This window comes from Triticum urartu, chromosome 7A (assembly GCF_056163025.1).
Source record: "Triticum urartu cultivar PI428250 chromosome 7A, HENAU_Tu73, whole genome shotgun sequence".
Lineage (NCBI taxonomy): Eukaryota > Viridiplantae > Streptophyta > Magnoliopsida > Poales > Poaceae > Triticum > Triticum urartu.
In genome coordinates, this window is record NC_141879.1 from 45,323,469 (window position 1) to 45,349,793 (window position 26,325).

The 26,325-nt window shown below is 46.2% G+C and overlaps 1 protein-coding gene across 1 annotated transcript; it reads right to left on the minus strand.

The window, feature by feature from the left end:
- Positions 1 to 21,517: 21,517 nt before the first annotated feature.
- Positions 21,518 to 25,198, minus strand: LOC125522742 (NAC domain-containing protein 7). The gene is made up of 3 exons (XM_048687774.2): positions 24,582 to 25,198; positions 24,152 to 24,489; positions 21,518 to 22,647 (listed from the first exon to the last, which is right to left on the minus strand). The coding sequence occupies exons 1-3, from the start codon at positions 24,751 to 24,753 to the stop codon at positions 21,922 to 21,924; spliced, it is 1,236 nt and encodes a 411-aa protein (XP_048543731.1). The 5' UTR covers positions 24,754 to 25,198; the 3' UTR covers positions 21,518 to 21,921.
- Between the last annotated feature and the right edge of the window lie 1,127 nt (positions 25,199 to 26,325).

Genomic DNA, 26,325 nt, shown 5'->3' on the forward strand with positions numbered 1-26,325 from the left:
AAATTTCTCCGAACCCCTTCGCCCGCGCGATAGCCTGCTCTGCCAACTTGGTCTCCGGATCGTCTCCTCGCTGCCAGCCACCTCTAGTCGCTAGTCTTCGTCGCCGTCAACGGAAATTCAACCCCGCCGTTGCCGCCGTAGCGAGTCTCCGCCAAACTAGGGTATGGACTCGATCTTTGTGCTATTCCCCAATCCGATTCTTAGCACATTGTGATCATCATGATTCTTGCCACGTTTGTTAAACTTCTGTCCAGTAAATGAACTCGTAGATTAGGTTTAATTCAAAAAATTTAGGGTTAGGTTTCCGCCGAGACCATCTCGGACCCACCGAGTTGAAAAACTCGGTCCCACCGATTTGGGTTATGCCATTGCACAAGTGAGACTCGGTCTGACCGAGAATTACTTATCGGTGTGGCCAATTTTGGAACTCTGTGAAACCCTAGCAGTCTCGGTGCCACCGAACTGTGACTCGGTCTGACCGAGTTCACTAGTTTAGGTGCCAAAACTGCTTCGATATCATCGAGTTTAGAAATCGGTAGATCCGAGATGCTTTCAGTGGGAAACTAAAACTAAGTTTTTGAATTATTCTTTTGCAAAAATCTCTGCATTTTGTGATGCTCATCCACTCTACCTTATCTATAAACTATTCACAGGGTCAGCAGTCAGCTTGTTCATCATGTCAGATCAGAGTGACAGCCAGAATGTGTCAGAACAGCCAGTGCAGATGAGTGAGGGCACTAGTCCCTCAAGTTCTTCAGATGAAGGCAGCAGGAGCACCCCTAGCAATCTGCCAAAAGCTGCCACAAGACAAAGGAAGAAGAGAACCTCAGAATCAGAGGATGAGGACTATGTGGCAGAAGAGGAAGTAACTTCAAAGAGAGTAGTGCTCACGAAGGAACATGGATCAGCTCAAGGCACAAAGCCAGGATTGAAAATCAAAAGGCCAGCAGGTAGGCAGCCTATGCCAAAGGCCAGAACCTCAACTCAGATTCCTGAAAAGCCTACAACCATAGAGCCAGTTGCTGCTGAAGGAAAGAAAAGGAAGGAAAGGGTCAAGAAGACCGTAGCCAGAGTGCTTGGAAAGGCTTCCATCATGGAAGAAGAGGAAGAAGAAGAGGTTGCTGCACCAGCACCTAAGGCACCTAAGCTTATGGGTGATGCTATAAGATCAGGGGCTGATGCATCCAAGCCCAAAGAAGCACCCAAAGCTGCCTCCAAGCCCAAGACAGCACCAAAGAGAAATACGAGGAGCATACCTGCAACTGAGAAGAACAAGGCCCCAGTGCCTGAAGCTACTGAAGAAGATGATGAAGAGCATGTTCTGAGAAAGCTCAAGCCCAAGATCCCAGACCACAATGATGCTCATCCTGTGGCTGAGGACATGAAGCTAAGAAGAGACTCAGGGCTGAGGAAGTGGAGAGAAGCAGATCCATATGCTTCAAGGAGAAGAACTGCTATTGATTATAGGTTCCACACTAAGGAACAACAGGACTTCTATGAGACAGTTTTGTTGGACAAGAAGCCCATAGTTTGTGACCTGAGATGGGTCAATTGGGAGTACATCAAGGACAATGAAGAGCACTATCCTGGAGTGCAGGATAGCTTCAATGCTTGTGGAGTAGCAGACTTTGTTGGGCAGAAGCTCACAAAGTGGAACGAGGAGCTTATTATGCAATTCTACTCCACGGCACACTTCTATCTAGATGGTAAGATCACATGGATGTCTGAAGGTACGAGGTATCAATCTACTGTTGCTGAGTGGGCACAGCTCATCAATGCCCCAGAGGAGCATGAGGATGACTTGGATATCTATGCCAAGAAGAAGATGGACCACAATTCTATGTCCAATATGTACAAGGAAATTCCAAACGAGGCACTTGATACTTTCAAGTTTGGGTCTGTGCATTATCTTCTGTCAGGGCTGCCAACCATTAACTGGATCCTTAGGCACACTCTGTTGCCCAAGTCAGGTGATCACAAGATGATCAGAGGCCATGCGATCAATTTGCTTCATATATTTGATGTGCCATAGAAGTTCAAGGTGATGAGCCTCATGGTAGAGACCATTAAGAGGACAGCAGCTGATCAGAAGAGAAGCTGTGGTTATGCCCCTCAGATTCAGGAGTTAATCAACTCGAAGATGGGCACAGGCATATACTTGTTGGACAAGGAACACTTGCCCATCCATCCAGATTTTGAAGATAATCAAGTGGTCATGACTGAGAATGAACCATCATCTGCCCAAGCACAAGCCAAGAAGGAGAAGGCGAGGAAGGAGAAAGCTGCCAAGATGCCAACTCAAGAGGAGGCATCTGAGTATTTCTTGAAAACCAAACAAGAGCAGCTTGGTTACTTGATTGCATCCACACTGAGGATTGAGCAAGGACTGGCCACCCTCACTCAGAATCAGCAGAGCTTAGAGAGAATCATGGAACAAAAGTTCTATGACTTGGCTGTCAAAGTAACAGAGATTCAGTCTGCAGTGGAACAACTTCAGGATGACATGCAGGAGAGGAGAGGCAAGACTACAACTGATGCATTTGCCAGAGTGCCAAGAGCTCAGAGATCACATGCAGTGCCAGTTGCTGACACCCGAGCCACCACTTCTGCACCAGCCACAACTTCAGTTCCACCAGCTCCAGCATCTACTTCAGCCTCAACTCCAACCACGTCTACAGAAGGCTTCGTCCTTGGAGTGCTCCGGACTCCACCACCACCTGAAGATCAAGCCTGAGTGTCGACTTAGCACTATGCATTTTCTAGGAACTTTTTGGTAACTTGTTGCCAAAGGGGGAGAAAATGTATAGATCATAGGCTTCGAGAGAGAGTGTTGCTTTTATTCTCTCTTGTTTTATTTGGTGGTTTTTCGAACTTTGTTTGCTTTTGTGTGAGATACTATGTCATTGCTCGTGAGACATTGATGATCATGTGTTTGATCATAAGCTACACTTAATGTTTGCTTAATATTATCATCTTATCTATCTTATGTGATCATTCACTATTCTTGGTGATGAGTGCATGTATTTCATTCTTATCATTTTAAGCGCTCCACCAAGATGTATGTGACATGGAAGAGTAACCCATGACTCTAACTCTTTGTGCATTTGCAGTCCAAAGCAAATTTTAAATATGCACAAATTTAGGGGGAGCTCTTACTTGTCACATACTTCTCAAAGCGATGATATATTTCATGCTTATTATCATTTGTCGAAGCTTTGATCTATATGTTGTCATCAATTACCAAAAAGAGGGGGATTGAAAGTGCAACTATCCCTAGGTGGTTTTGGTAATTCATAACAACATATAGCTCATTGAGCTAATGCTATTCCAAGATGACTATTTCAGGAAAGCTCAATGATTGGCATGGCATGGATGTGAAAGTGGAACCCTCAAAATGCTAAGGACAAAGGATTGGCTCAAGCTCAAAAGCTCAAGACTCTTCATTTTATATTTTAGTGATCCAAGATCACATTGAGTCTTTAGGAAAAGCCAATACTATCAAGGAGGGATGAGGTGTTGCTTAATGAGCCTCTTGCTTCATGTGCTTAGTGATATGCTCCAAAACCCTCAACTACTTTCCCATATCCACATATGACCTAAACCCTAAGCCAAACTCGGTCCTACCGATTCTTTCTATCCGGTGCCACCGAGTTTCACTTGTCATAAGCCACTGCCAAACCCTAGCAATTCGGTTCTACCGATAGGGATCTCGGTCTCACCGAGATGGGATTGCAAACTCTCTGTTTCCCTTTCGTAACTTTTCGGTCTCACCGAAAGAGCGAATCGGTCCCACCGAGATTGCAATGTAAACTCTATGTTTCCCTCTTTGTAACTTTTCGGTCTCATCGAAAGAACAAATCGGTCCCACCGAGTTTACCTGACCAACTCTCTGGTTAGCTTATTACCAAACTCGGTCTCACCGAGTTTGTGTAATCGGTCTCACCGAGATTTACGTTATGCCCAAACCCTAACCATATCGGTCCTACCGAGTTGCATGTCAGTCCCACTGAAAATCTCTAACGGTCACTAGGTTTACCTTTTCGGTCCGACCGAGTTTGTTGAGTCGGTCCCACCGAAATTGGAAAACTGTGTGTAACGGTTGGATTTTGTGTGGAGGCTATATATACCCCTCCACCTCCTCTTCATTCGTGGAGAGAGCCATCAGAACACATACACAATTCCAACTCATATGTTCTGAGAGAGAACCGCCTACTCATGTGTTGAGACCAAGATATTCCATTCCTACCATATGAATCTTGAGATCTAGCCTTCCCCAAGTTGCTTTCCACTCAAATCTTCTTTCCACAAAATCCAAATCCTATGCGAGAGAGTTGAGTGTTGGGGAGACTATCATTTGAAGCACAAGAGCAAGGAGTTCATCATCAACACACCATTTGTTACTTCTTGGAGAGTGGTGTCTCCTAGATTGGCTAGGTGTCACTTGGGAGCCTCCAACAAGATTGTGGAGTTGAACCAAGGAGTTTGTAAGGGCAAGGAGATCGCCTACTTCGTGAAGATCTACCGCTAGTGAGGCAAGTCCTTCGTGGGCGATGGCCATGGTGGGATAGACAAGGTTGCTTCTTCGTGGACCCTTCGTGGGTGGTTGCTTCTTCGTGGACCCTTCGTGGGTGGAGCCCTCCGTGGACTCGCGCAACCGTTACCCTTCGTGGGTGGAGCCCTCCGTGTACTCGCGCAACCGTTACCCTTCGTGGGTTGAAGTCTCCATCAATGTGGATGTAGGATAGCACCACCTATCCGAACCACGGGAAAAACATCCGTGTCTCCAATTGCGTTTGAATTCTCCAAACCCTTCCCTTTACATTCTTGCAAGTTGCATGCTTTACTTTCCGCTGCCAATATACTCTCTGCATGCTTGCTTGAATTGTGTGATGATTGCTTGACTTGTCCTACAATAGCTAAAATCTGCCAAGAACTAAAATTGGGAAAAGGTTAAGTTTTTATTTGGTCAAGTAGTCTAATCACCCCCCCCCTCTAGACATACTTTCGATCGTACACTCGTCCAAACATTATAGTGTGGCATGAAACCCTTGTAAAGCAGGTGGGAGTGAAGGATTTTCCGGTTAGAGTAAGACCTCGTATTCCCACATTCAGTGCATGGACAACACATAAAACCATTCTGCTTGTTTGCCTCAGCCGCATCGAGAAACGCATGCACGCCCTTAATGTACTCGCGGGTGTGTCTGTCACCGTACATCCATTGCCGGTTCATCTGCGTGCATTATATATAATTAAGTGTCCAAATTAATAGAAGTTCATCATCACATTAAAATCAAAGTGCATACATAGTTCTCATCTAACAACATATAGCTCTCTAGAGCATCTAATTAATTAAACCATACATTGAAACTATGTAAAACATTTCAATGTGAAAACAAATGCGATCATAATTGCAACCAAGGTAACAATTGATCCAACGGCATAATGATACCAAGCCTCGGTATGAATGGCATATTTTCTAATATTTCTAATCTTCAAGCGCATTGCATCCATCTTGATCTTGTGATCATCAACGACATCCGCAACATGCAACTCCAATATCATCTTCTCCTCCTCAATTTTTTTATTTTTTCCTTCAACAAATTGTTTTCTTCTTCAACTAAATTTAACCTCTCGACAATAGGGTCGGTTGGCATTTCCGATTCACATACATCCTAGATAAATAAAATCTATGTCACGTTGGTCGGCATAATTTTCATAAACAATAAATGAACCAATAGTTATAAAGATAATATACATACCACATCCAAATCATAGGCAGGACGAGGGCCGACGGGGGCGGATACCAAAACTATCGCACTATATAAGATGCAATAATAAATGTAAGAAAATGATACAAGTATCTATCTAAACATATAAGTAAGAATATTTTTCCTTTCAGAAAGAAGATAAGAACAAGAGGCTCACCACGGTGGTGCCGGTGATGAGATCGGCGCGGGTGATCGACGGCGGTGAAGACTGGGACGGGGCGTGACGGACCGCTAAATCTAGACAAATCTCGAGGAAAATGGAGCTTGGAGGTCGAGCTTCGAGAGGAGAAAGCTTAAGTAGTGTGGCTCGGGCATTCAATCGAACACCTCATGTGCATAGGAGGTGAGCTAGAGCACCACAAAGCCCTCTCCCCCTCGGCCAGAGAAAAAAAGAGCACTGGGGTGCTCTGCTCGCGAGCGAGGGGTATATATAGGCACCTCATTGGTCTCGGTTGGTGACATGAGCTGGGACTAAAGGGGAGCCTTTGGTCCCGGTTCAAGCCACCAACCGGGACCAATGGTGGTGGGACAGGAGCGAGGCCCATTGGTCCCGGTTCATCCCACCAACCGGGACCAAAAGGTCCAGATGAACCAGGACCAATGGCCGACGTGGCCCGGCCGGTCCCCTGGGCTCATGAACCGGGACCAATGCCCACATTGGTCCCGGTTCTGGACTGAACCGGGACTAATGGGCTGACCCGGCCTGGACCAAAGCCCTGTTTTCTACTAGTGATATATATATATATACAATTAGCTAGCTATATACAATTTCTCCTAATTGGTGCCTTCGGAGCCAGTGGCATTAGCCTAATTGGTGCCTTCGGAGCACGATGACAATTGGAAGTGGTTCATGGGGGCGGTAGCGGGTAATAGTATTCTCCTTTGGGATCTATGACCTGGTCAAGCAAAAATCTCGCTATTTCCTCTTGAATTGCTTCTATGTGCTCCTCTGCTAGGAGCTGCTCCCGCACCTCTCTGAACTGTTAAGGAGATCAATATGCATGTGTATTAGTTGTGTGACTAGATATCAATAATGTTGTAAAAATTGTGAATAGTGTTCTGACAAACGTACCCAGTCCTGTCTTTGAGATCTGCTTCTTTCGGACGCCATCATGCGAATGTTCTCGTAAACGTAGTATGCACACAGATTATTCCCCGGCGCGTGCTTCAGGGCCTTTACGAGAATGGAATTTGATTAGATAATAATTAATCAAGTATGATAATTAAAGAGATGGCAGCTAGCTAGCTAGTACTACTTAATTACTTACCTTGGGTCGATACCATTTCAGCTTTCGTTTCCATTGGCCTGGAGTGACGCTAATGAACTTTGCCCAAACCCTGCCCGCCGACAAAGAAAATGAATAAAGGGGTTATTAAATAGTTCATATTAGGAAATGACGAACTAAATAGGCCGAGATATAGTTAATAATGATTGAAATTACCTGTTGACTATCCCAAACAAGATGGTGTAGTCACTTGCTTTTTTAAGTAGTGAGTCCAATATTTCAACTGTTCCTTCATCAACTTTAATGATTAACAAGATCCAGTGAAATCTGCATGCACACACGTTTGCATTTCTTAATTAAGCGGGCATATGTAAGCAAAAACATTTAGCTAGCTAGTAGGCAAAAACAGAATTTGTAGTACAAGACAGTGTGACTCACTCGAAGTTGTAAGGAAGTAGTATATCTTCATTGGTATTGAGGCGCTTGAAGAACTCTACCATGCTTTCCTCTACACTTTTTTCATAATATGCATCTAATTTCCATGTGTATTCATTAATGGTATTTGGGTTAATGAACCCAATGCCATAGCGTCCACCTTTTTTCATTTCATACATCTTCATCCTGCATAATACCACAGAAAAGAATATAGTGAGGATAATTACAGGTAATGATTGATCAAAATGATCATTACAACTAGCTTGAGACTTAAATTACAAAAAGAAATCACTTACAGACAATAGCAACTGACGATAGATTTGTCGAGTGCATCTTGATTGTATAAATGAAATAGTTCTGAATACTCAACGGACACGACTTTCTCATGGAAGTAATGATCCTTGTTGACATTCACCATGAGGGACTCTCGATTGCAAATCTTGGTAATGTCCATGTACCATTGATGCAATTCATACATTCTCATTGGGAGCTTCTTGACCTCGTCTGGCTCGACCAAAGGTTGGCCCCGGACATATTTCCGTTTTATTTCCTCCTCTCTAAGCAGAGACATGGGCTCGATATCGAGGAGTTGTTCAACAGTGATCATGAGCCTTTCAGCCTGCTCAATATGCTCCTCGGTTATTACCACATCGCCCAGCCCGGGAACGTTAACGGTTTGCCCACAATAATATTGGGCGCGCGTACTCTCATCTGTTGTTGGCACAACAAGCGGGGGGATTGATTGCGCCGCCTGTTGTCCCAGCTAGGGAACGGTTTTACTGCTCCTTTTGCTAGCTGATTTGCTCGAGCTCGAGCTCGCCTCTTTCTGTAGAAGTGCTCGATTTAACTTCCTGAGGTGGCGCTCATAGTCTGTGTCAACAGCTTGGGAGCTGGTGGTCTAGCCATATGAATGAAGTGGTCAATCTTTTCCTCAGGCACTTTCTCCCTTGGCGGCGGTGGCGGTTTCGGTGCAAAATGGGCTTCCACCTCAGCCTTCGATATGGCTGCGTTTTCCTTCTCGGAGTTGTCGTAAGGCCTCTGCGGAAGAGGCGCGAGGCTGCTTGGACCATATTGAAATCGCTTGCCTCCGCCTGTACCTCCAGTACTACCTCGACTTGTACCGCTACGCACCATAACTGCGGCGGCTCTCTTCCATGATTGTTGAGGCGGCGGAGACGGCTGACGTGGCTGAGTTGGAGGAGGAGGAGGAGTGGCCTGAAGCTGTGCAGGACTTGGAGGAGGAGTGTCCTGACGCTTTGCCGGACTTGGAGGAGGAGGAGTGGCCTGAAGCTGTGCCGGACTTGGAGGAGGAGTGGCCTGAAGCTGTGCCGGACTTGGAGGAGGAGTGGCCTGACGCTTTGCCGGAATTGGAGGAGGAGGAGTGGCCTGACGCGTTGGTGGACTTGGAGCGGGAGTCTGCTCACTCGGTGGCGGACTTCGAGGAGGAGTCGCCTGACGCGGTGTCGGTGGCCTTCGAAAGATGATGCAATCCTTTCTCCATAAGATGATACGATGGTTGGCCTCTCCTGGTGTGTGCTCCTCGCCACCTCCAGGAATGTCAAGCTCTAGCCCCGAATATTGGTCCACCACCTCATCAACCAAGACAGGAGCATAGCCCGCTGGAATCGGGTTGCAATGGAAGGTTGCCTCGGGGGGATGGACGCCACCTTCATGGATATGTTCTTCATTTTGAAGTGTAGCTCACAGTTAGTGTTCTCCATGATGTCATCCACTGGGTAGCTATCTAGCAATGCATCACCCGGGGCGGAACCCACACTGCTTCTCGGCATGGATGGGATGGTGCTATCCAATGCTGGATCATCTGCTAGCTGCTGAGACCTCCTTTGCTGGCTAAGTGAGTCGATCTGCTCCTGCTGCCGCTGGAATTTGACTGCCAAGTCCACGTGCGCTGATTCTAGGCCCTGAAGGCGTTCATAGTCCTGCTTCCTCTGCTCCTCCTCCATCTTCCTCTTCTTCTCCTCCACAATCTTCCTTCTCGCACGTTTTCTGTAGTCGGTGTTCCAGTCCGAAAACCCCTCATACCACGGAATAACGCCCTTGCCTCGTGTTCTTCCCGGGTGTTCAGGATTTCCCAGGGCACGCGTAAGCTCGTCGTTCTCTCTATTGGGCTCGAACACCCCCGATCGAGCCTCTTCTATTGCAACAAGTATCTTATCTTTGGCTCCGTTTAGACATGCCTTCCTCGAAACTAAGCATGTCTTCAGGTCCAACTCCCCCCCATGCGCATAGAACCAAGTCCTGCACCTGGGGGGGCAGCTCAATGTTACTGGAGTGACACATGCATCCTCCATCTCTTTCTCAGACTTATCCTACTTAGGCATTGCCACCGCGTAGCCACCTGGCCCCAGCTTATGGAACTTATCCTTTTTTGCGGCATTGGCCTTGTTTATTCTCGACCGTTCCTTAGATAATTCCGATTCCTTGAATTTCACGAAATCGTCCCAATGAGCACTTTGCTTCTCTAGTGTTCCCTTGAATACTGGAGTCTTCTTTCCTCCCTTGACGTACTAGTCCCATACACGATTCTTGTGGTTGTTGAATGCAACCGCCATCTTCCTAAGAGCAGCGTCCTTGACTTTCTCCACATCTGCATCTGTGAAATGATCTGGTAGGATGAAATGTTCCATGAGCGTTTCCCAAAGAAGAAGTTTTTGTCTGTCGTCGACAAAAGTAATATCTGGATGTGGCTTTGCCGGCTCTCTCCATTCTTGAAGGGAGATCGGGAGTTGGTCCTTCACAAGAACTCCGCACTGACGAATGAACTTGTCCGCAATCTTATTAGGCGCTAATGGTTTGCCATTAGGTTTGATGGCCTCGATATTGTACTTTACGCCCTCCTTCAACTTTTTGTTCGGGCCTCGTACTGTCCTGCTGCCTGAAGATTTGCTCGATCCGGATGGCTGAAAGAAGAAAGAGCAATTCGTTAATATATATCTTCAAGTCATTGAAAACATGTGATGATCACCAGATGCCTGCTTATATAAATATACCTCGCCGGTCTTTGTTGTTTCAAGATCAATATTTTCTTCCTCATGTTCATAGTTCATGACTTCATCAATTCGGTTGTCGCGATCGAATATCATATCACCCTCCCCGGTGTTGTTTAGATATTCGGAGCCGTCATAATCTTCTTCATTCTGATCATCATCTGGCCCGCGAGGATTGCGTATGATATTGAACAGGGCCTCTTCTCCCTCTCTGCCGGTATTGTCCGCCATAGGTTTTATTTAACTAATCCAAAAGAAATATATTCAAATTACAATGCATGGATGCAATCAATTAATAAGGAAAAACTGAATCAATCATAGTACATAATAAGCATCATCGAATATAATCTCGAATACGTCGTCTCGAATAATAGATATAATGTCGAATACATCCTCTTGAATAATATATATAATCTCGAATAAATCATCTCGAATATTATATATCGAATACATCACTAGCTAGCTAGCTAGGTAATAAAGATCGAATACTAGAGTAATCTAGGCCACTCGCGGTTCCTGAGGCGCGGGCGGTGGACAACCAAAGTGAAGGAACCACACTGGATCATAGCTCGGGTGATCTTCCGAATGAACCTGCCAGGTATTGGAGAACCTGACGTCCATAGCAGCCATGTAGCGATGGACGTGCTTGTCCTCCTCCCTGACACGATGACGTACCACCTCCGGCGGGCCGGCTACCTCCGCACCGAAAGTGGCCCACGCGAACGCCACCAAAGGAGATCAGGGTCGACGACGGGACCCGGGGCCGGGTTCCTCACCAAGCGTCGCGCCCCTGAAGGTAGCACCTCCCAGTGCCAGCCTGGCGGAGCCCAGTCCTGGACATGGGTCCTCTGAAGCAGGACGTCGTCGCAAACTGGTCGATGGCGAGGATGCGGGCCGGGCATCGTCGACAACAAATACTATATGCCACAAAAGTAAAGTAACATTTTTTAAATGATGGATTGTGATTTCATATATGCAAATTCTAAATTTTATAACTAAAACTAACATTTCTAATATTTCTATAACTAAAAAACATTTCTATATAACTAACATTTCTAATATAACTAACATTTCTATATAACTAACATTTCTAATATTTCTATATAACTAACATTTCTAATATTTCTATAACTAAAAACATTTCTATATAACTAACATTTCTAATATTTCTATAACTAAAAAACAGAAAAATTGCTAACATTTCTATAACAGAGTGTGTGTGTGTGGACATGGCGGCCGGGTAGGAGCTCACCGGCGAGGCGCGGCGACGGGGGGCGGCGACGGGGACGAAGACGAGTGATGACGACGGGGACGGGGACGGGCCGGGCAGGGACGACGGGAGGACGGGGCGGGGCGCGGCGACGGGGACGGGGGCGGGCCGGGCGGGGACGACGGGAGGACGGGGCGCGGCGCGGCGATGGGGACGGGGACGGGCCGGGCGGCGACGAGGGGTGGCGGCGACGGGGCAGAGGAGAAAGAAGCAGAGGGAGAGATGAGAAACTGAATTTTTTTGAAGTGTTTCCTTATATAGAACCCACCTTTAGTACCGGTTGGAGCCACCAACCGGTACTAAAGGTTGTTTTGGCCAGGCGAAGCGGCGGGAACCGCACCCCCTTTAGTACCGGGTCATGGCGCCAACCGGTACTAAAGGCCCCCCTTTAGTACCGATTGGAGCCACGACCCAGTACTAAAGGGTGTGCGCTGCCAGGCGAGGTGCGCAGAAGTTTAGTCCCACCTCACTAGCCGAGGGGCACTCGCACCTACTTACAAGCCCCGCCGCTGCTGCTGTCTCGAGCTCCTCTCTAAAGCAGGCCTTCTGGGCGTACCTTTGCTGCGATGCCCTGTTGGGCCTACTGGGCTAGCGGGCCTGCATCCTGGCCAACTAGAATTTGGGTTTCTAGTCGTATGCAGGCCGCTGTGGCCCAGTAGGTGGGCTTTTTTTCATTTAGTTTTTTTCATTTAGTTTTTTTCTTTTCTACTTTATTTATTTTGTTTTATTTATTTTTAGTTGGTTTTGCTGTATTTTGATTTTATTTGTGAATATTTTTGCTTTAGGTACAAAAAATTACAAACTTTTTGTTAGTGCCGGTAGTTTTCAAATTTGAATAGTTTAAATTTTGAATTATTTAAATTTTGTGTGAATCACTAATGTGTGAATAACTTAACTTTGAAAATAGATTTTTCAGTGATTCTGTTTTTATGTTTAATATTAGTGTGTTTTATCATTATATTCAATTTGGTATTGCTTAGGTTATTTAAAAAATGAAATGCCTTTGTAACGGATGAGTTTTCGTCCGAAACCCTGATACTTCGAAAGAGATTGTTCATTTTGTACACGAAGTGCATCCAGTTTTTGCGGTAACCCTCTCTAATTTTTTGCACATGCTATGTGGGTGAAATTATGATACCATGCCAACTTTCAACCTTTTCTGAGTTCATTTGAAATGCTTTTCAATTTCAGTGTCATTTAGCTGAAAAAATCAGTAAATGCATGAAAGAATTTGGTTGCATATAAAATTTCTTCGTGTTTCAAATGCCAAAACACATAACTACCCTAACTATTACAGAGATTCCCTCCTAGGTGTGAAACACAGAAGAAAGTGATGATAGTGAAGCCGATCGCATCCCAGATCTTTGGGTGTGAAACCTTTTCTTCGCGTGTGTCCCTTTGCGTCGTAGCCATGGAAAATCTTCATCATTTAACTGGATGCTCGGGTCAATATTCACTGTGAATGGAGCAATTTCATCAAACTTTTCATAATGTTCTGACATGTTTGTCTTGTCATCCACTCCCATGATGTTTCTCTTCCCAGAAAGAACTATGTGGCGCTTTGGCTCATCGTATGATGCATTCGCTTCCTTATCTTTTCTTTTTCTCGGCTTGGTAGACATATCCTTCACATAGAAAACCTGTGCCACATTATTAGCTAGGAAGAATGGTTCGTCTGCATACGCAAGATTGTTGAGATCCACTGTTGTCATTCCATACTGCTGGTCTTCCGTTACCCTGCCTCGTGTCATATTGACCCATTTGCACCGAAACAAAGGGACCTTCAAACCACGTCCATAGTCAAGTTCCCATATCTCCTCTATGTAACCATAATATGTTTCCTTCCCTGTCTTGGTTGTTGCATCAAAGCGGACACCACTGTTTTGGTTGGTGCTCTTCTTATCTTGGGCGATCGTGTAAAATGTATTACCATTTATCTCGTACCCTTTGAAAGTCATTATATTCGAAGATGGTAACTGGGACAGCGAGTACATGTCATCTTCAATAGAGGCGTCATGCATGGTACGTGTCTGCAACCAGCCGGCGAAACTCCTAGTTTGTTCACATGTAATCTAGTCATCAGACTGCTCCGGGTGTTTGGAGCGTAGAAAATTCTTGTGTTCGTCCATATACGGAGCCACCAAGGCGGAATTCTGTAAAACTGTGTAGTGTGCTTCAGTTAGAGAATGTCCGTCCATACATACTATTTGATCCCCTCCTAGCGTGCATTTTCCATCCAGTATGCCCTTATGCCGCGATTCAGGAACACGAATCAGCTTAAGGTCAGGAATAAAGTCAATACAAAACTCAATGACCTCCTCATTTTCATGGCCCTTGAAGATGCTTCCTTCTGGCCTAGCACGGTTATGAACATATTTCTTTAAGACTCCCATGAACCTCTCAAAGGGGAACATATTGTGTAGAAATACAGGACCCAAAACGTTAATCTCTTCGCATAGGTGAACTTGGACGTGCGTCATGATGTTGAAGAAGGATGGTGGGAACACCAACTCGAAACTGACAAGACATTGCACCAAATCATTCTCTAACCTTGGTATGATTTCTGGATCGATTACCTTCTGAGAGATTGCATTGAGGAATGCACATAGCTTCACAATGGCTAATCGAACGTTTTTCGGTAGAAGCCCTCTCAATGCAACCGAAAGCAGTTGCGTCATAATCACATGGCAGTCATGAGACTTTAGGTTCTGGAACTTTTTCTCTGCCATGTTTATTATTCCCTTTATATTCGACGAGAAGCCAGACGGTACCTTAATACTGAGCAGGCATTCAAAAAAGATTTCCTTCTCTTCTTTGGTAAGAGCGTAGCTGGCATGACCCTGATGTATGTCGTCTTTTCCGTGCATACGTTACTGGTCCTCCCGTGCCTCAGGTGTATCTTTTGTCTTCCCATACACGCCCAAGAAGCCAAGCAGGGTCACGCAAAGATTCTTCGTCACGTGCATCACCTCGATTGCGGAGCGGACCTCTAGGTCTTTCCAATAGGGTAGGTCCCAAAATATAGATTTCTTCTTCCACATGGGTGCACGTCCGTCAGCGTCATTCAGAACAGGTTGTCCACCAGGACCCTTTCCAACGACTACCTTCAAATCCTTGACCATATCATGTACATCAGCACCAGTACGGTGGCGAGGCTTCGTCCGGTGATCCGCCTCACCTTTGAAATGCTTGCCTTTCTTTCTTATGGCATGCCTGCGCGGAAGAAATTTGCGATGTCCCAGGTACACATTCTTCTTACAATTAGCCAAATATATACTGTCGGTATCGTCCAAACAATGCGTGAATGCGCGGTATCCCTTGTTTGTCTGTCCTGAAAGGTTACTGAGAGCAGGTCAATCACTGATGGTCACGAACAGCAACGCCTTTAGGTCAAATTCTTCCCTCATGTGCTCATCCCACGCACATACACCTGTTCCATTCCACAGCTGTAAGAGTTCTTCAACTAATGGCCTTAGGTACACATCAATATCGTTGCCGGGTTGCTTAGGGCCTTGGATGAGCACTGGCATCATAATGAACTTCCGCTTCATGCACAACCAAGGAGGAAGGTTATACAAACATAGAGTCACAGGCCAGGTGCTATGGTTGCTGCTCTGCTCCCCAAAAGGATTAATGTCATCTGCGCTTAGACCAAACCATACATTCCTTGCGTCATCTGCAAATTCCTTCCTATACTTTCTCTCGATTTTTCTCCACTGCGACCCGTCAGCGGGTACTCCCAACTTTCCGTCTTTCTTACAGTCTTCTCTGTGCCATCGCATCGCCTTGGCATGCTCTTTGTTTTGGAACAAACGTTTCAACCGTGGTATTATAGGAGCATACCACATCACCTTGGCAGGAATCTTCCTCCTAGGGCGCTTGCCCTCGACATCACCTTGGCAGGAATCTTCGTCCTGATCTGATAGCGCAATGCACCGCATACCGGGCAAGCGTTCAAATCCTCGTACTCACCGCGGTAGAGGATGCAATCATTAGGGCATGCATGTATCTTCTGCACCTCTAACCCTAGAGGGCAGACAGCCTTCTTTGCTTCGTACGTACTCTCGGGCAATTCGTTGTCCTTTGGAAGCATATTCTTTATCATTACCAGCAACTTTCCAAATCCCTTGTCAGATACACTATTCTCTACCTTCCATTGCAGCAATTCCAGTGTGGTGCCCAGCTTTTTCTTGTCACCTACGCAATTCGGGTACAACAATTTTTTGTGATCCTCTAACATGCGCTGCAACTTCTTCTTCTCCAAATCACTTGCGCAGTTTCTCTTTGCATCTGCAATGGCCCGACCTAGATCATCAACGGGCTCATCCGATGCATCTTCTTCAGCTTCTTCCCGCATTGTCGGCTCAGCTTCTTCCCGCATTACCGGCTCAGCTTCTTCCCTCATTGTTGTATCATCGTATTCAGGGAACCCATGGCCAGGATAGCTGTCGTCGTCCTCTTCTTCTTCATTGTCTTCCATCATAACCCCTCTTTCTCCGTGCTTGGTCCAAACATTATAGTGGGGCATGAAACCAGACTCAAACAGGTGGACATGAATGGTTCTCGATGTAGAGTAATTGTGACCATTCTTACAGCCAGCACATGGACAAGGCATAAAACCATCCGCCCGCTTGTTTGCCTCAGCCGCAAGCAGAAAAGTATGCATGCCATTAATGAACTCGGGAGAGCATCGGTCATCGTACATCCATTGTCGGCTCATCTTCAATACATAGCACCAAAAACACCAAATTAATACAATACAAAAGTTCATACAACACTTAAATGCAACAAACAAATAACTCTCTAGCTAAAGAATTTAAATGCAACAACAAATGCGATCAAGATCGCAACTAAGGTAACAATTGATCCAACAGCATAATGATACCAAGCCTCACTATGAATGGCATATTTTCTAGTCTTTCTAATCTTCAAGCGCATTTTCTCCATCTTAATCTTGTGATCATCGACGACATCGGCAACATGCAACTCCAATTCCATCTTCTCCCCCTCAATTCTTTTCAATTTTTCTTTCAAATCCTCGTTTTCTCTTTCAACTAAATTTAACCTCTCGACAATAGGGTCGGTTGGCATTTCCGGTTCAACTACCTCCTACATACAAATATCTATGTCAGCTTGATGGGCATAATTTGTCATAAAAACGAAATGCAACAAATAGTTTTAAAACAGAATATACCACATCCGAATCATAACAAGGACAAGGGCCAACGGGACGGATATCAAAACCATGGCACTATGTATAACAAACAACGTACGGGTAAGATAATTATACGAGTAACTATATATCCAAATCACACAAACATCAATTTTTTATATAAAATTTCATGAACAAGAGGCTCACCACAAGGTGGTGCCGGCGACGGGACGGTGCGAGCGATCGACGGTGGTTACGACGGAGATTTAGAAGGCACTAAGTAAACCACACCTACATATGCAAACTAAGTGTTATTTTGACCTCAATTTGCATATAAATCAAATACTACCACATATAATTCCCCCCAAATTACTAAAACCCACAATTAATCAATATATAAACCAATGCAAGAGCTAATCTAGCAATGAGAGATGAAAGGACAAAGTTGTTAACCTTTGTGATCATTTGAATGGATGGGGGCCTGCAAATCTTGACAAATTTGAGGAAAATTTTGTGATGAACTCGAGAGGAAGAAGGGAAGAACAGAGGAGAGGGAGAGGGGAAAGGGGGAAGAACAGAGTGCTGGTGGACGAAGGGTTTATATAGGACGACCTTTAGTACCGGTTCATGGCACGAACCGGTACTAAAGGTGCTGGAGGGGCCCCACTCTGACAACATCCTGCCACCACTCTCATTAGTACCGGTTCGTGGCACGAACCGGTGCTAAAGGTTCGCCACGAACCGGTACTAAAGATCTCCTCCCGCCTAGCCGTTGGAACCAGCACTAATGGACACATTAGTGTCGGTTCTGTTACAAACCGGGACTAACGTGTCTCACATTTGACCCTTTTTCTACTAGTAAGAGTTCCTTTCAACATGAAATTAAGTCATGGATCATAGTATTGGGAAGTTGTGCCGGTGTGCAGGAGGGTGACGACCACTCAGATGTAGGGTTCATGGAAGAACGATGGCTGACCCGTAGTTTGCAAATTCAAGGCCACAAAGTGATGGCAATAATCTACGCCGGAGCTTCGTAGACTACGTCGAAGCTCCGTTGACTACGTACAAATGGACAAACTTGAGGAGGATCCAAGCCTGGAAGACAAACTCAAAGAAGAAGCGCCGCCATCGGCCCTATTGCCGCATCTGCAAGGACTAAAAACGCAAACCTAAACTACAAACCGGAGTGAAGGCACCGAGACTCTCCTCCCGCCATCGGCCGCCTGAGCTGCAGGCAGAGGGGAGCCAAATCCTCGGGCTCGCCGGCGATGTCTGGAGGGGAAATTTTACCCTAGCCGTCAAGGATTAGGGGAGGAACGAGAGGTTCTAGCCGTGAGATCGTTCGACGCATCTTAACATTGGATTGACGGTTTTGAGTGATGACTGAGTGCTTTGAAATTCTTACGCAACCAAGAGTAAGAACGAAAAAAACTATCAAAAGGCATTAACATCGATATCAATCTATGAACATTTTAACAGGTCGGACTGTGTGCATCGAGTGCAATAAATATCTTTTTACCAGGATATAATTGTGTCTATTCTGATTGAAGGTATTGGCGACCGATCGGAGCATATGATGTTGATCCGCGAGATTACTTCGCGTCTTCGGAAACATGATGAATTCTTAGTTAAGCTTGTGAGGCGTGAACAAAACGTTGTTAGTCATTTTTTTAGTGAACTTTGGTCGAATAAAGAAGCGCACTGCGGTGTGGCTTCATTTTGGACCGGACAGGTTCGGACCTATGTAATGTAGACATGGCTGCCACTTAATTAATGAATTCCCCTTTTTCCTCGAAAAAAAGAGAAGGTCCTTGCTGTCTCCTTTTTTCCTTTGCAGGTAGGTCCCCGTTTGGATGATATGAGGCCAATCATACTGCTGAAATTCAACCAACAATAAATCCCAAGGCCCATCACGGGCCACGGGGCAGGTAAGAGTAGGACCCTGTAATGTAACAGCGCAATGCCGTTGCTGGGTCCATTTTGGTGTTTCCGAGATGTAGAATTGGTTCAGTACTGTACATTCATCATGTCCAGTCAATCAGGTACATATATCCATGCATATTGTGTTCCAATCGTTCGAGAAAGACCCCCCTTGGCATCAACGGAACTCGTATGCTGTAGGGAGAAAGGGACCATATGCGCCCATGTTTTCAGCAACCATTAAACTGTCTCCGATACTGGAATCGTGAAGGACACACTTAATTAGGTGCCGACAATCAAAGTGGTCCCTCTGGGTCCGAAAAAATTACTTTTCATTTGTCTAAGATCTCCAACTTAATTGAGTTCTAGTACGATCGGGCGTGAAATCTACCTATTTGATTATTCGCTGCAAGATTACCAATAACACAGAAAAAAAAGTTCCATTTTTTCCACTTAACCAGCAAGTCTGCATCATTCGAAATGTAATATTTTCCTTCCCCTTTTACTACTTTATTTATTCCACCCAAAGCCAGGCCGAGTATATTCCTGCCTCTCTTTTGAAAGAGGAATATATTAGTATTGTAAAGATATCAGTTACACCCAGCCTTTGCACCTACAAAATGTCGCAAAGACATTCCGGATGCTCACAACCAAAGGAAAAGAATAAAAATAAAAAAATAAAGGTCCCGCCACAGTGATCGACTCCTCCCTGCAGCCGTAGATAAACCACCACCAAATACAACACCAAGAAAATAAAAAAAAAGTCCCCAAAACCAACGCCTTCAAGAAGAAAACAGTGCACAAGCACCGTCCTTGCCCGATCCAAGAAATTAGGTTTTCACCTTGGAAGAGTATACCTACCTCTCTTACATGTAGAAGTATAGATCAACTCCTCGCAAAAAAGAAAGAAAGTAAGTAAGAAGAAGAGGTATAGATCAACTACGGTTTTTCTATTTCTGGAGCAACCGGGAAATTATTATTTCTATGTTCCATCTAACCTAAACAGTGAAATGCAAACTGTAAACAAAGTTGAGAATCATGCAAATACCAAAGGATACAAAGAACTTCATTGAAAGGTAATGGTGTCGACTAAGAATGAATTATTTCTAAGTCAACTGAGAAATGATCACACCCGTTCAACATCATATACCTACCTGTCCCAAAGAAAGTGCAGGGTCAAGTATATATACAGTACCAAGATAAAGCAAAAGGAGACAATCTAGGTACTATGCATATAAATGCATGGGGACATTAATTATTGTTTGTCCAGCAAAAGGAAGCTTCTACGACGCAAATAAATTAAAATGAAATATACTAGCATTTGGTAGGTATATGTCACTCTTTTACCTACAATTTTGATACTCTCTTACATGCAAATCACAGACCCTTTGCAGAGGATATCCGATACTTTCTTTACGATGTTTTCATGCTACCTAAAAAAGTACAATAAAATATGAACTTTCTACAACATTGACACAATATGACTTTAGTACTCCCATGACCCTAATTTATTTAAAAACTTTATACACTTTAATAAGACACAGAAAGGGCAAATGGTACTACTTATAGTCAGACTGATCCTTTCTGTGTCATGGTATGTGACGAATTTGGTGTTGAAATTTTACAGCATGGTATGTGCATCTTGTGTAACAAGATTGCCGATTTTTTAAAAGAACATAATACTATTATTATTGTGTTTTTGCTGTTATTAGGTGGTACGCGCGTTAGACAAACCACAAGAGGAAGATTCACGGGATATTTTCTCGCACACTTTGGCTGAGTGTCTAAATTCTACGTCAGCTCTGGGTGAATTCATCACTATCTCCACCATGCATGGCACTATCACCAAATCCCCTCGTCCATCTATCCATGCATAAAATACCATTATAGAGGCAGAATAATTTGCTCACGGTGAGCGCATGAAAAGGGCACACATATGCGTGCGTCACCAGTTAATAATTTTCTCACGCCGGTTGAGCGAGTGCGTGCGTGACACACGTGTGATCGAGCGGCTCATGAATATTCCACCTGGGACGCGGTAAATACAAATTAACTGGAAGGCCAGACAGAGAGAGCTAAAAGTTGCCGACAAGAGACAAAAATCAAGATCGCCCGAGATTTTTACACCATCATTTGACCGCGACAAGGCGATAAAAGTATGATCGTACGTGTGGCACGAGGCTGTACAATATTTCAACACGAGAGGTAACGGGAGCCAGGAAAGTAGTGCCTGATGGTCCGACTTCACATCGATCTCTCCCCCTTTTTTTCCCTTCTCGAACTTGCATCGAGTACCGACACAAGAAACAGCTGGTGAAGGCCAAAAACCATGCGCCTTTTGGTTTCCCAACAGTTTTCCTCTTGTCGCCACACACGATCGGGATCGAGACAACGATCCGTCGATCTCCATCGATCCGTCCATGGCACGCACACGCATGATGTTAATTTGTTGATCCATCGGCCTCCATCCCGTGCCCAATGGCATGCACGCCCTCAAAATTATTGGAGCACATGATGTTAAACTGTCAATCGATCGCACTAATGCACATAGTTATTAGATTTTCATGGTTGATTTTTTTTTCACGGTTAAAACTTACAATCTATTCTCATAGTGTTTGTCGACACCTCCATCCGCGTACAATGGCATGCCCACCCTAAACATTATTGGAACGCATGATGTAATTTGGTCGATCGATTAATCGATCACAATAATGCACACGATGATCACACCTTCATGGTTGATTGAAAAGGCTTTCATAGTATACACCATGTATATAAGCTATAGGTACACTGTGATGATTAATTAACAATACATATATCCCACATATATTTACTCTGCTCTCCTACCACACGCGGCCCTCTCTCAATTCTATAATTTGACCCTTCACGTCAAGATCAGCTCCGGTCTCTTGAGTCTCACTCTCACGTCGCTTTGTTTGTCTCCTCCCTAGCTAGGAATTATTCACGTACGTACGTACGTACAATACCGGCCATGCACGCACGCATGCATGTAGTACGTAGAGAGGTCGATCGGCCGAGTTAGTGCTACTAGTGCGCGTACGTGCATGCATGCGGCATGACGTGCGTCCCGCGCACTAAAAACACTTTTGACAATTGATTAATTAACCACCGCCATACGTTTTCAATTCATCGTCGTCAAGTCCGCGTGGAGGGACGACACCGACCGCGCCAGGCTCCACAGGTCGCCGTCCCCGGCGCCGGCGACGGTGGTGCCGCCGTGCCCGTCCGCGAAGAAGGACGCCATGCTGCTGTTCTTGTTGGCGGACGCGACGTCGTCGGAGAGGCCGTTCAGCTCGTACGAGGCCGCGAGCCGGTCGAGCGAGTCCCAGTCTGTGCCGATGTTGTTGTTCCCCGAACCGCCGCCGCCGTACTCAGTTGCCGGCGGCTGCAGGAGGCCGCCGGAGGCGACGTGCTCGAGCGGCGGGAGCTTCATGAACCTCTCGTACAGGGTCCCGTTCGGGCACGCGGTGTTGTTGATCAGGTGGTCCAGCGCCGAGCCAGCGGCAGGCTTGGTCTCCTGCTTGCACGGCGCCGTGGGCGACCGGCCATGCATGTAATGGTTGAGGATGTGGTCGAGCGCGTCGTCGCTGGCGGAGTAGTGCAGCAGCTGGTGCTGCTGGTCCTGCTGCTGCGCCGCCTTGATATGGTTGCTGATGGTGGTCACCGTCGACGAGCAGTTGCTCTGGCTGCGCTCCATGGGGGCGACGCCGGCCAGCTTGTTGGACGCCGCTCCGCCGCCGCCGCCGTTCTGGCCTTGGTTCACGACGATGTTCTTCTTCTTGAACACCCTGCAGATGACCCATCCGTCCTCCTGCGCCGACGACTGGTCCCCGGCCACGCCACGAATCTGCTCAGACGCACAATAATTCAGATGAGATCGATCATATTGGGGCGACGGTACGTTCGTACTAGAAGAGCACATAAGTCAATCGGTTAATCAAGTGCTTGGAGAAATGCTTAAACGTCACATGCATGCAATTATTTGTGGTAATTCAGATTACTCTAGACTCTAGACTCTAGTGTGTGTCAAGCTCATGCAATCGTGTTGCAGAATTTTCCATTAAGAAAAAGGGCACCTAGTTAACTAGGCCGGCAAGTTAACTAACCAAAGTTTTTACCATCGCAGTTCCATTTGCTGAGATTAACCAAAGAAATAGAGGTAGCCATGCCCATGCCTACACTAGAATTGATCGGAGATCACATGAAAGAGATTAATTCCCGTCTGCAAGCATGACACATCACCCTACACATCCATGAACCAGCTAAGTAGTACTCCTACAAAAGAAAAGAAGCTAGTGTATGTGTTGACCTACGGAAAGAACACAAGGAAGAAAAGAAGAAGCTCAGTGTGTGTGTTGAATATTCAGCAAAAGCAAGAACTAGCCAGTCACTCAATTATGTGCCTGCGGCAGATGAGATGAGATCCATGGGCACGAAAAGACTAGCTAGCCTTTGCCGATCCATCATCCATCCAGCTCAAAAGGCACATATCTCCAATGCATGCTATATGCTCCACCCATCCATGCATCCATCCATGTCCTGACGTCCATGTGTAGCAGTGCTAGCCTTTGACCTCCGAAAAGAAGCGTACTACGTTCGTTTGTCCGTCTGCTTGTCTCCGCGTGCAAAGCACAGGTCCACTATCCCATTCCAACCTCCCCAACTCGTATAGCATATCAAGTACGGTACCACGTACGCGTAGGCGTGTCTGGGGTTAGGTCAGGAGAAGAAACACGCGCGTGTGGTGTGGGAAGACGATCCTGCTGGTGCAGACCAAGATTTTCCCGTGCGGCAGCTAGCCATGGCATGGCACGGCCCCATGCGAGAGGCAAGACGACCGGCCCGGCCGCGTGCACGCACCTAACCTCCCATCCATCGCGGACGAGTGATCAGATCGCTGTGGCTCGCGTTTCGTTTCGCACATGACAGACTGACCCCGGCCCGGGCTGGTCTAGCTACAGTGAAGCTTCGTTCCTTCACGAGCACTGAACCTACCACCACCCACTGCCGCTTTCCGCGACGGCGACCGCTCGAAAGGAAATCCCAGCTCCCACTCGCTAATCGCAATTATTAATTGTTAAACCGTGCATCATGTCATGCGTGTCCCCATTCCCAACCACCACCCGGAGATAATCGTCACCAGACCTTGCCCATCGTCTACAGTCGCATATCGATCAGCCAGGTGTACATACACGTACGCTCTACGTACGTACATTAATCGCGGCATGCAGTGCGCCACTAGCGATCCGTCCCCATCCCTGTCGCCCGGCCGGCCGGCCGCCGTGCATGCGGTTCAACGTGCTACAGTATGGTACAGTGTGGTCTGTACTTGGGAGAGAGTACGTACGTACCGGGGATGATGAGGTGCCGGAGTAGTAGGTGCTGGCGTCGCCGGCAGCGGCGGGGTTGGTGGCGGTGGGGGCGGGGACGGCGTCGTCGAGGCGGTACTCGTGCATGATCCAGTCCGACTTGTGGCCGTGCGGGGCGCGGCCCTTGTAGAAGACGAGCGTCTTGCGCATGCCGATGCGGCCGGACCCGGCGGCGGAGTAGATGGCCTTGTCCCGGCCGGTGGCCTTCCAGAACCCGGCGGCGGTGGCGCGGTTGGTGCGCGTCCCCGTGGGGTACTTCTTGTCCTTGTGGCTGAACAGGTACCAGTCGTTCTGCGGGCCAGTGCCGATCCTGCAGCGCTCTGCATGCGTTTTTCCATGGCCAGTAAGTTGAGCTCACCATGGGCACGAACATGCGAACTAGCATTGTGGAGGAACTCATGGATGAACTCACCTTGGATGTCCCATGGCTCGAGCTTGTTGAGGTCGACGTCGGGGATGACGTCGAGGTCGATGCGCTGCGAGGCCACCTTCTTGGCGAGGTAGTAGGTGAGAAGCTCCTCCTCCGTGGGGTGGAAACGGAACCCCGGCGGCACCACCGACTGCCCGTTCACGGAGATGCTCATGATCCCTTCCTTTGCGTGTGTGGTGTGCTCTACTCGGTCCGTTAAGGAGATCGATGGATCGACCAGGAACAGGAGGGTAAAGAAGACACTGCTGTAGCCGGAGTGCAATGCTCCAATAATAGGGAGCTACAGCCTACAACTAGCCACCATTGATGAAACGAAACTGGAACTGAAGGAGATGGATCGAAGGAGGAGGGAGCAGGAGGGAGACGATGGAGTCGAGTCGTGGGGAATGAAGTTGTTGCCGGTGACGGGGTACAAGGAAACAATGGCAACGGACGGGGGGTGGTTATATATAGCCACTGACCGGTCGGTCGATCCATCGATGGAGCTCCACACACAGGCACAGCCCCAGCTGCGGCCAAGCTAGCTAGCTAGTACTAGGCTAGTAGTGGGATTAGTTTCGTTGGTCCGATAGGAGGTACGTTAGGGAAGTGGCACCAACCTTGAGAGGGAAACGCCAAGGCGACGGTGGCCCCCGCCGGCCACAGCAATGGAAAGGAAAGCTGGGGAGAGAGAGGAGGAAGATGGGATTGGAAAGGGTGCGCGGAAGAGGGCCGGGAAAGGAGAGGGGCCAACATCGGGAGCCATGACACGCGACCTTAAAAATCTCCACGAAAACCACACCCCAAACCGAACTGATCCCCTCTGCGTCACAAAGTGGTTTTTTTCCAGCGATCCCGGTTTCTACCGGGTGCCTGCATGCTCGCCATGTGTGGAGGTGTACACATGGGATACGTGTTATACAGTTGTACTATGCATTGTACGACTCATGTACATCATATTACATTCTCTCTGTGACGCGTGGGACAGCTAGCGAGGAGGCCCCACAGCAAAGTGACTAGAGGGTATGATTTGTAGTCAAAATTTAGTATGCTATCTTCTAAACCAACACACACCAGAGTTATGTCTCACGTACCCACGCTTTTCAGTTTGATTAAACAGTCTGTTACCGATTTATCTTTGGAACCAAATATTCGACTGACAAACCGTTTGTATATTATCTTTCACAATATTTAAATCTGCAAACAATATGAATTTTGAACACTTCTGAAAAAAACAAATTGAAATTATGAAACAATATTGAAACTTATATGAAACTATTGCATGTGTGTTTCATCGTATTTTAACATGTTTCATTATTATTTTTGTTATATGGTTTTGCTACTTTTTCATTCTGGATTTCAGTATTATTTCATTCAGATTTCATTTCATGTTTGGAGCGTCCAAATAAGTTTCATATCATTTTGTTAAAAATATCTTTCATGGTTGGGCTGGGCAATAAAAGTTTTCTCTTCATAGGCTCCCTCCATTTCTAAATATAAGCCCGTTTAGATATTTCAATACGGACTACATATGTCTGTATATAGACATATTTTAGAGTGTAGATTCACTCATTTTGCCATATTAAAATATCTAAAAGGTCTTATATTTGGGAATGAAGTATTTTCTGTACAATATCCTTTCTATATCATCGCAATTTTGCATGTTTTCAGTATATATCAATACATTCATCTTTCCATGTTTCCGTTATTGTTTCATTTCACAATTCATCTATGTTTCATCTCGGAT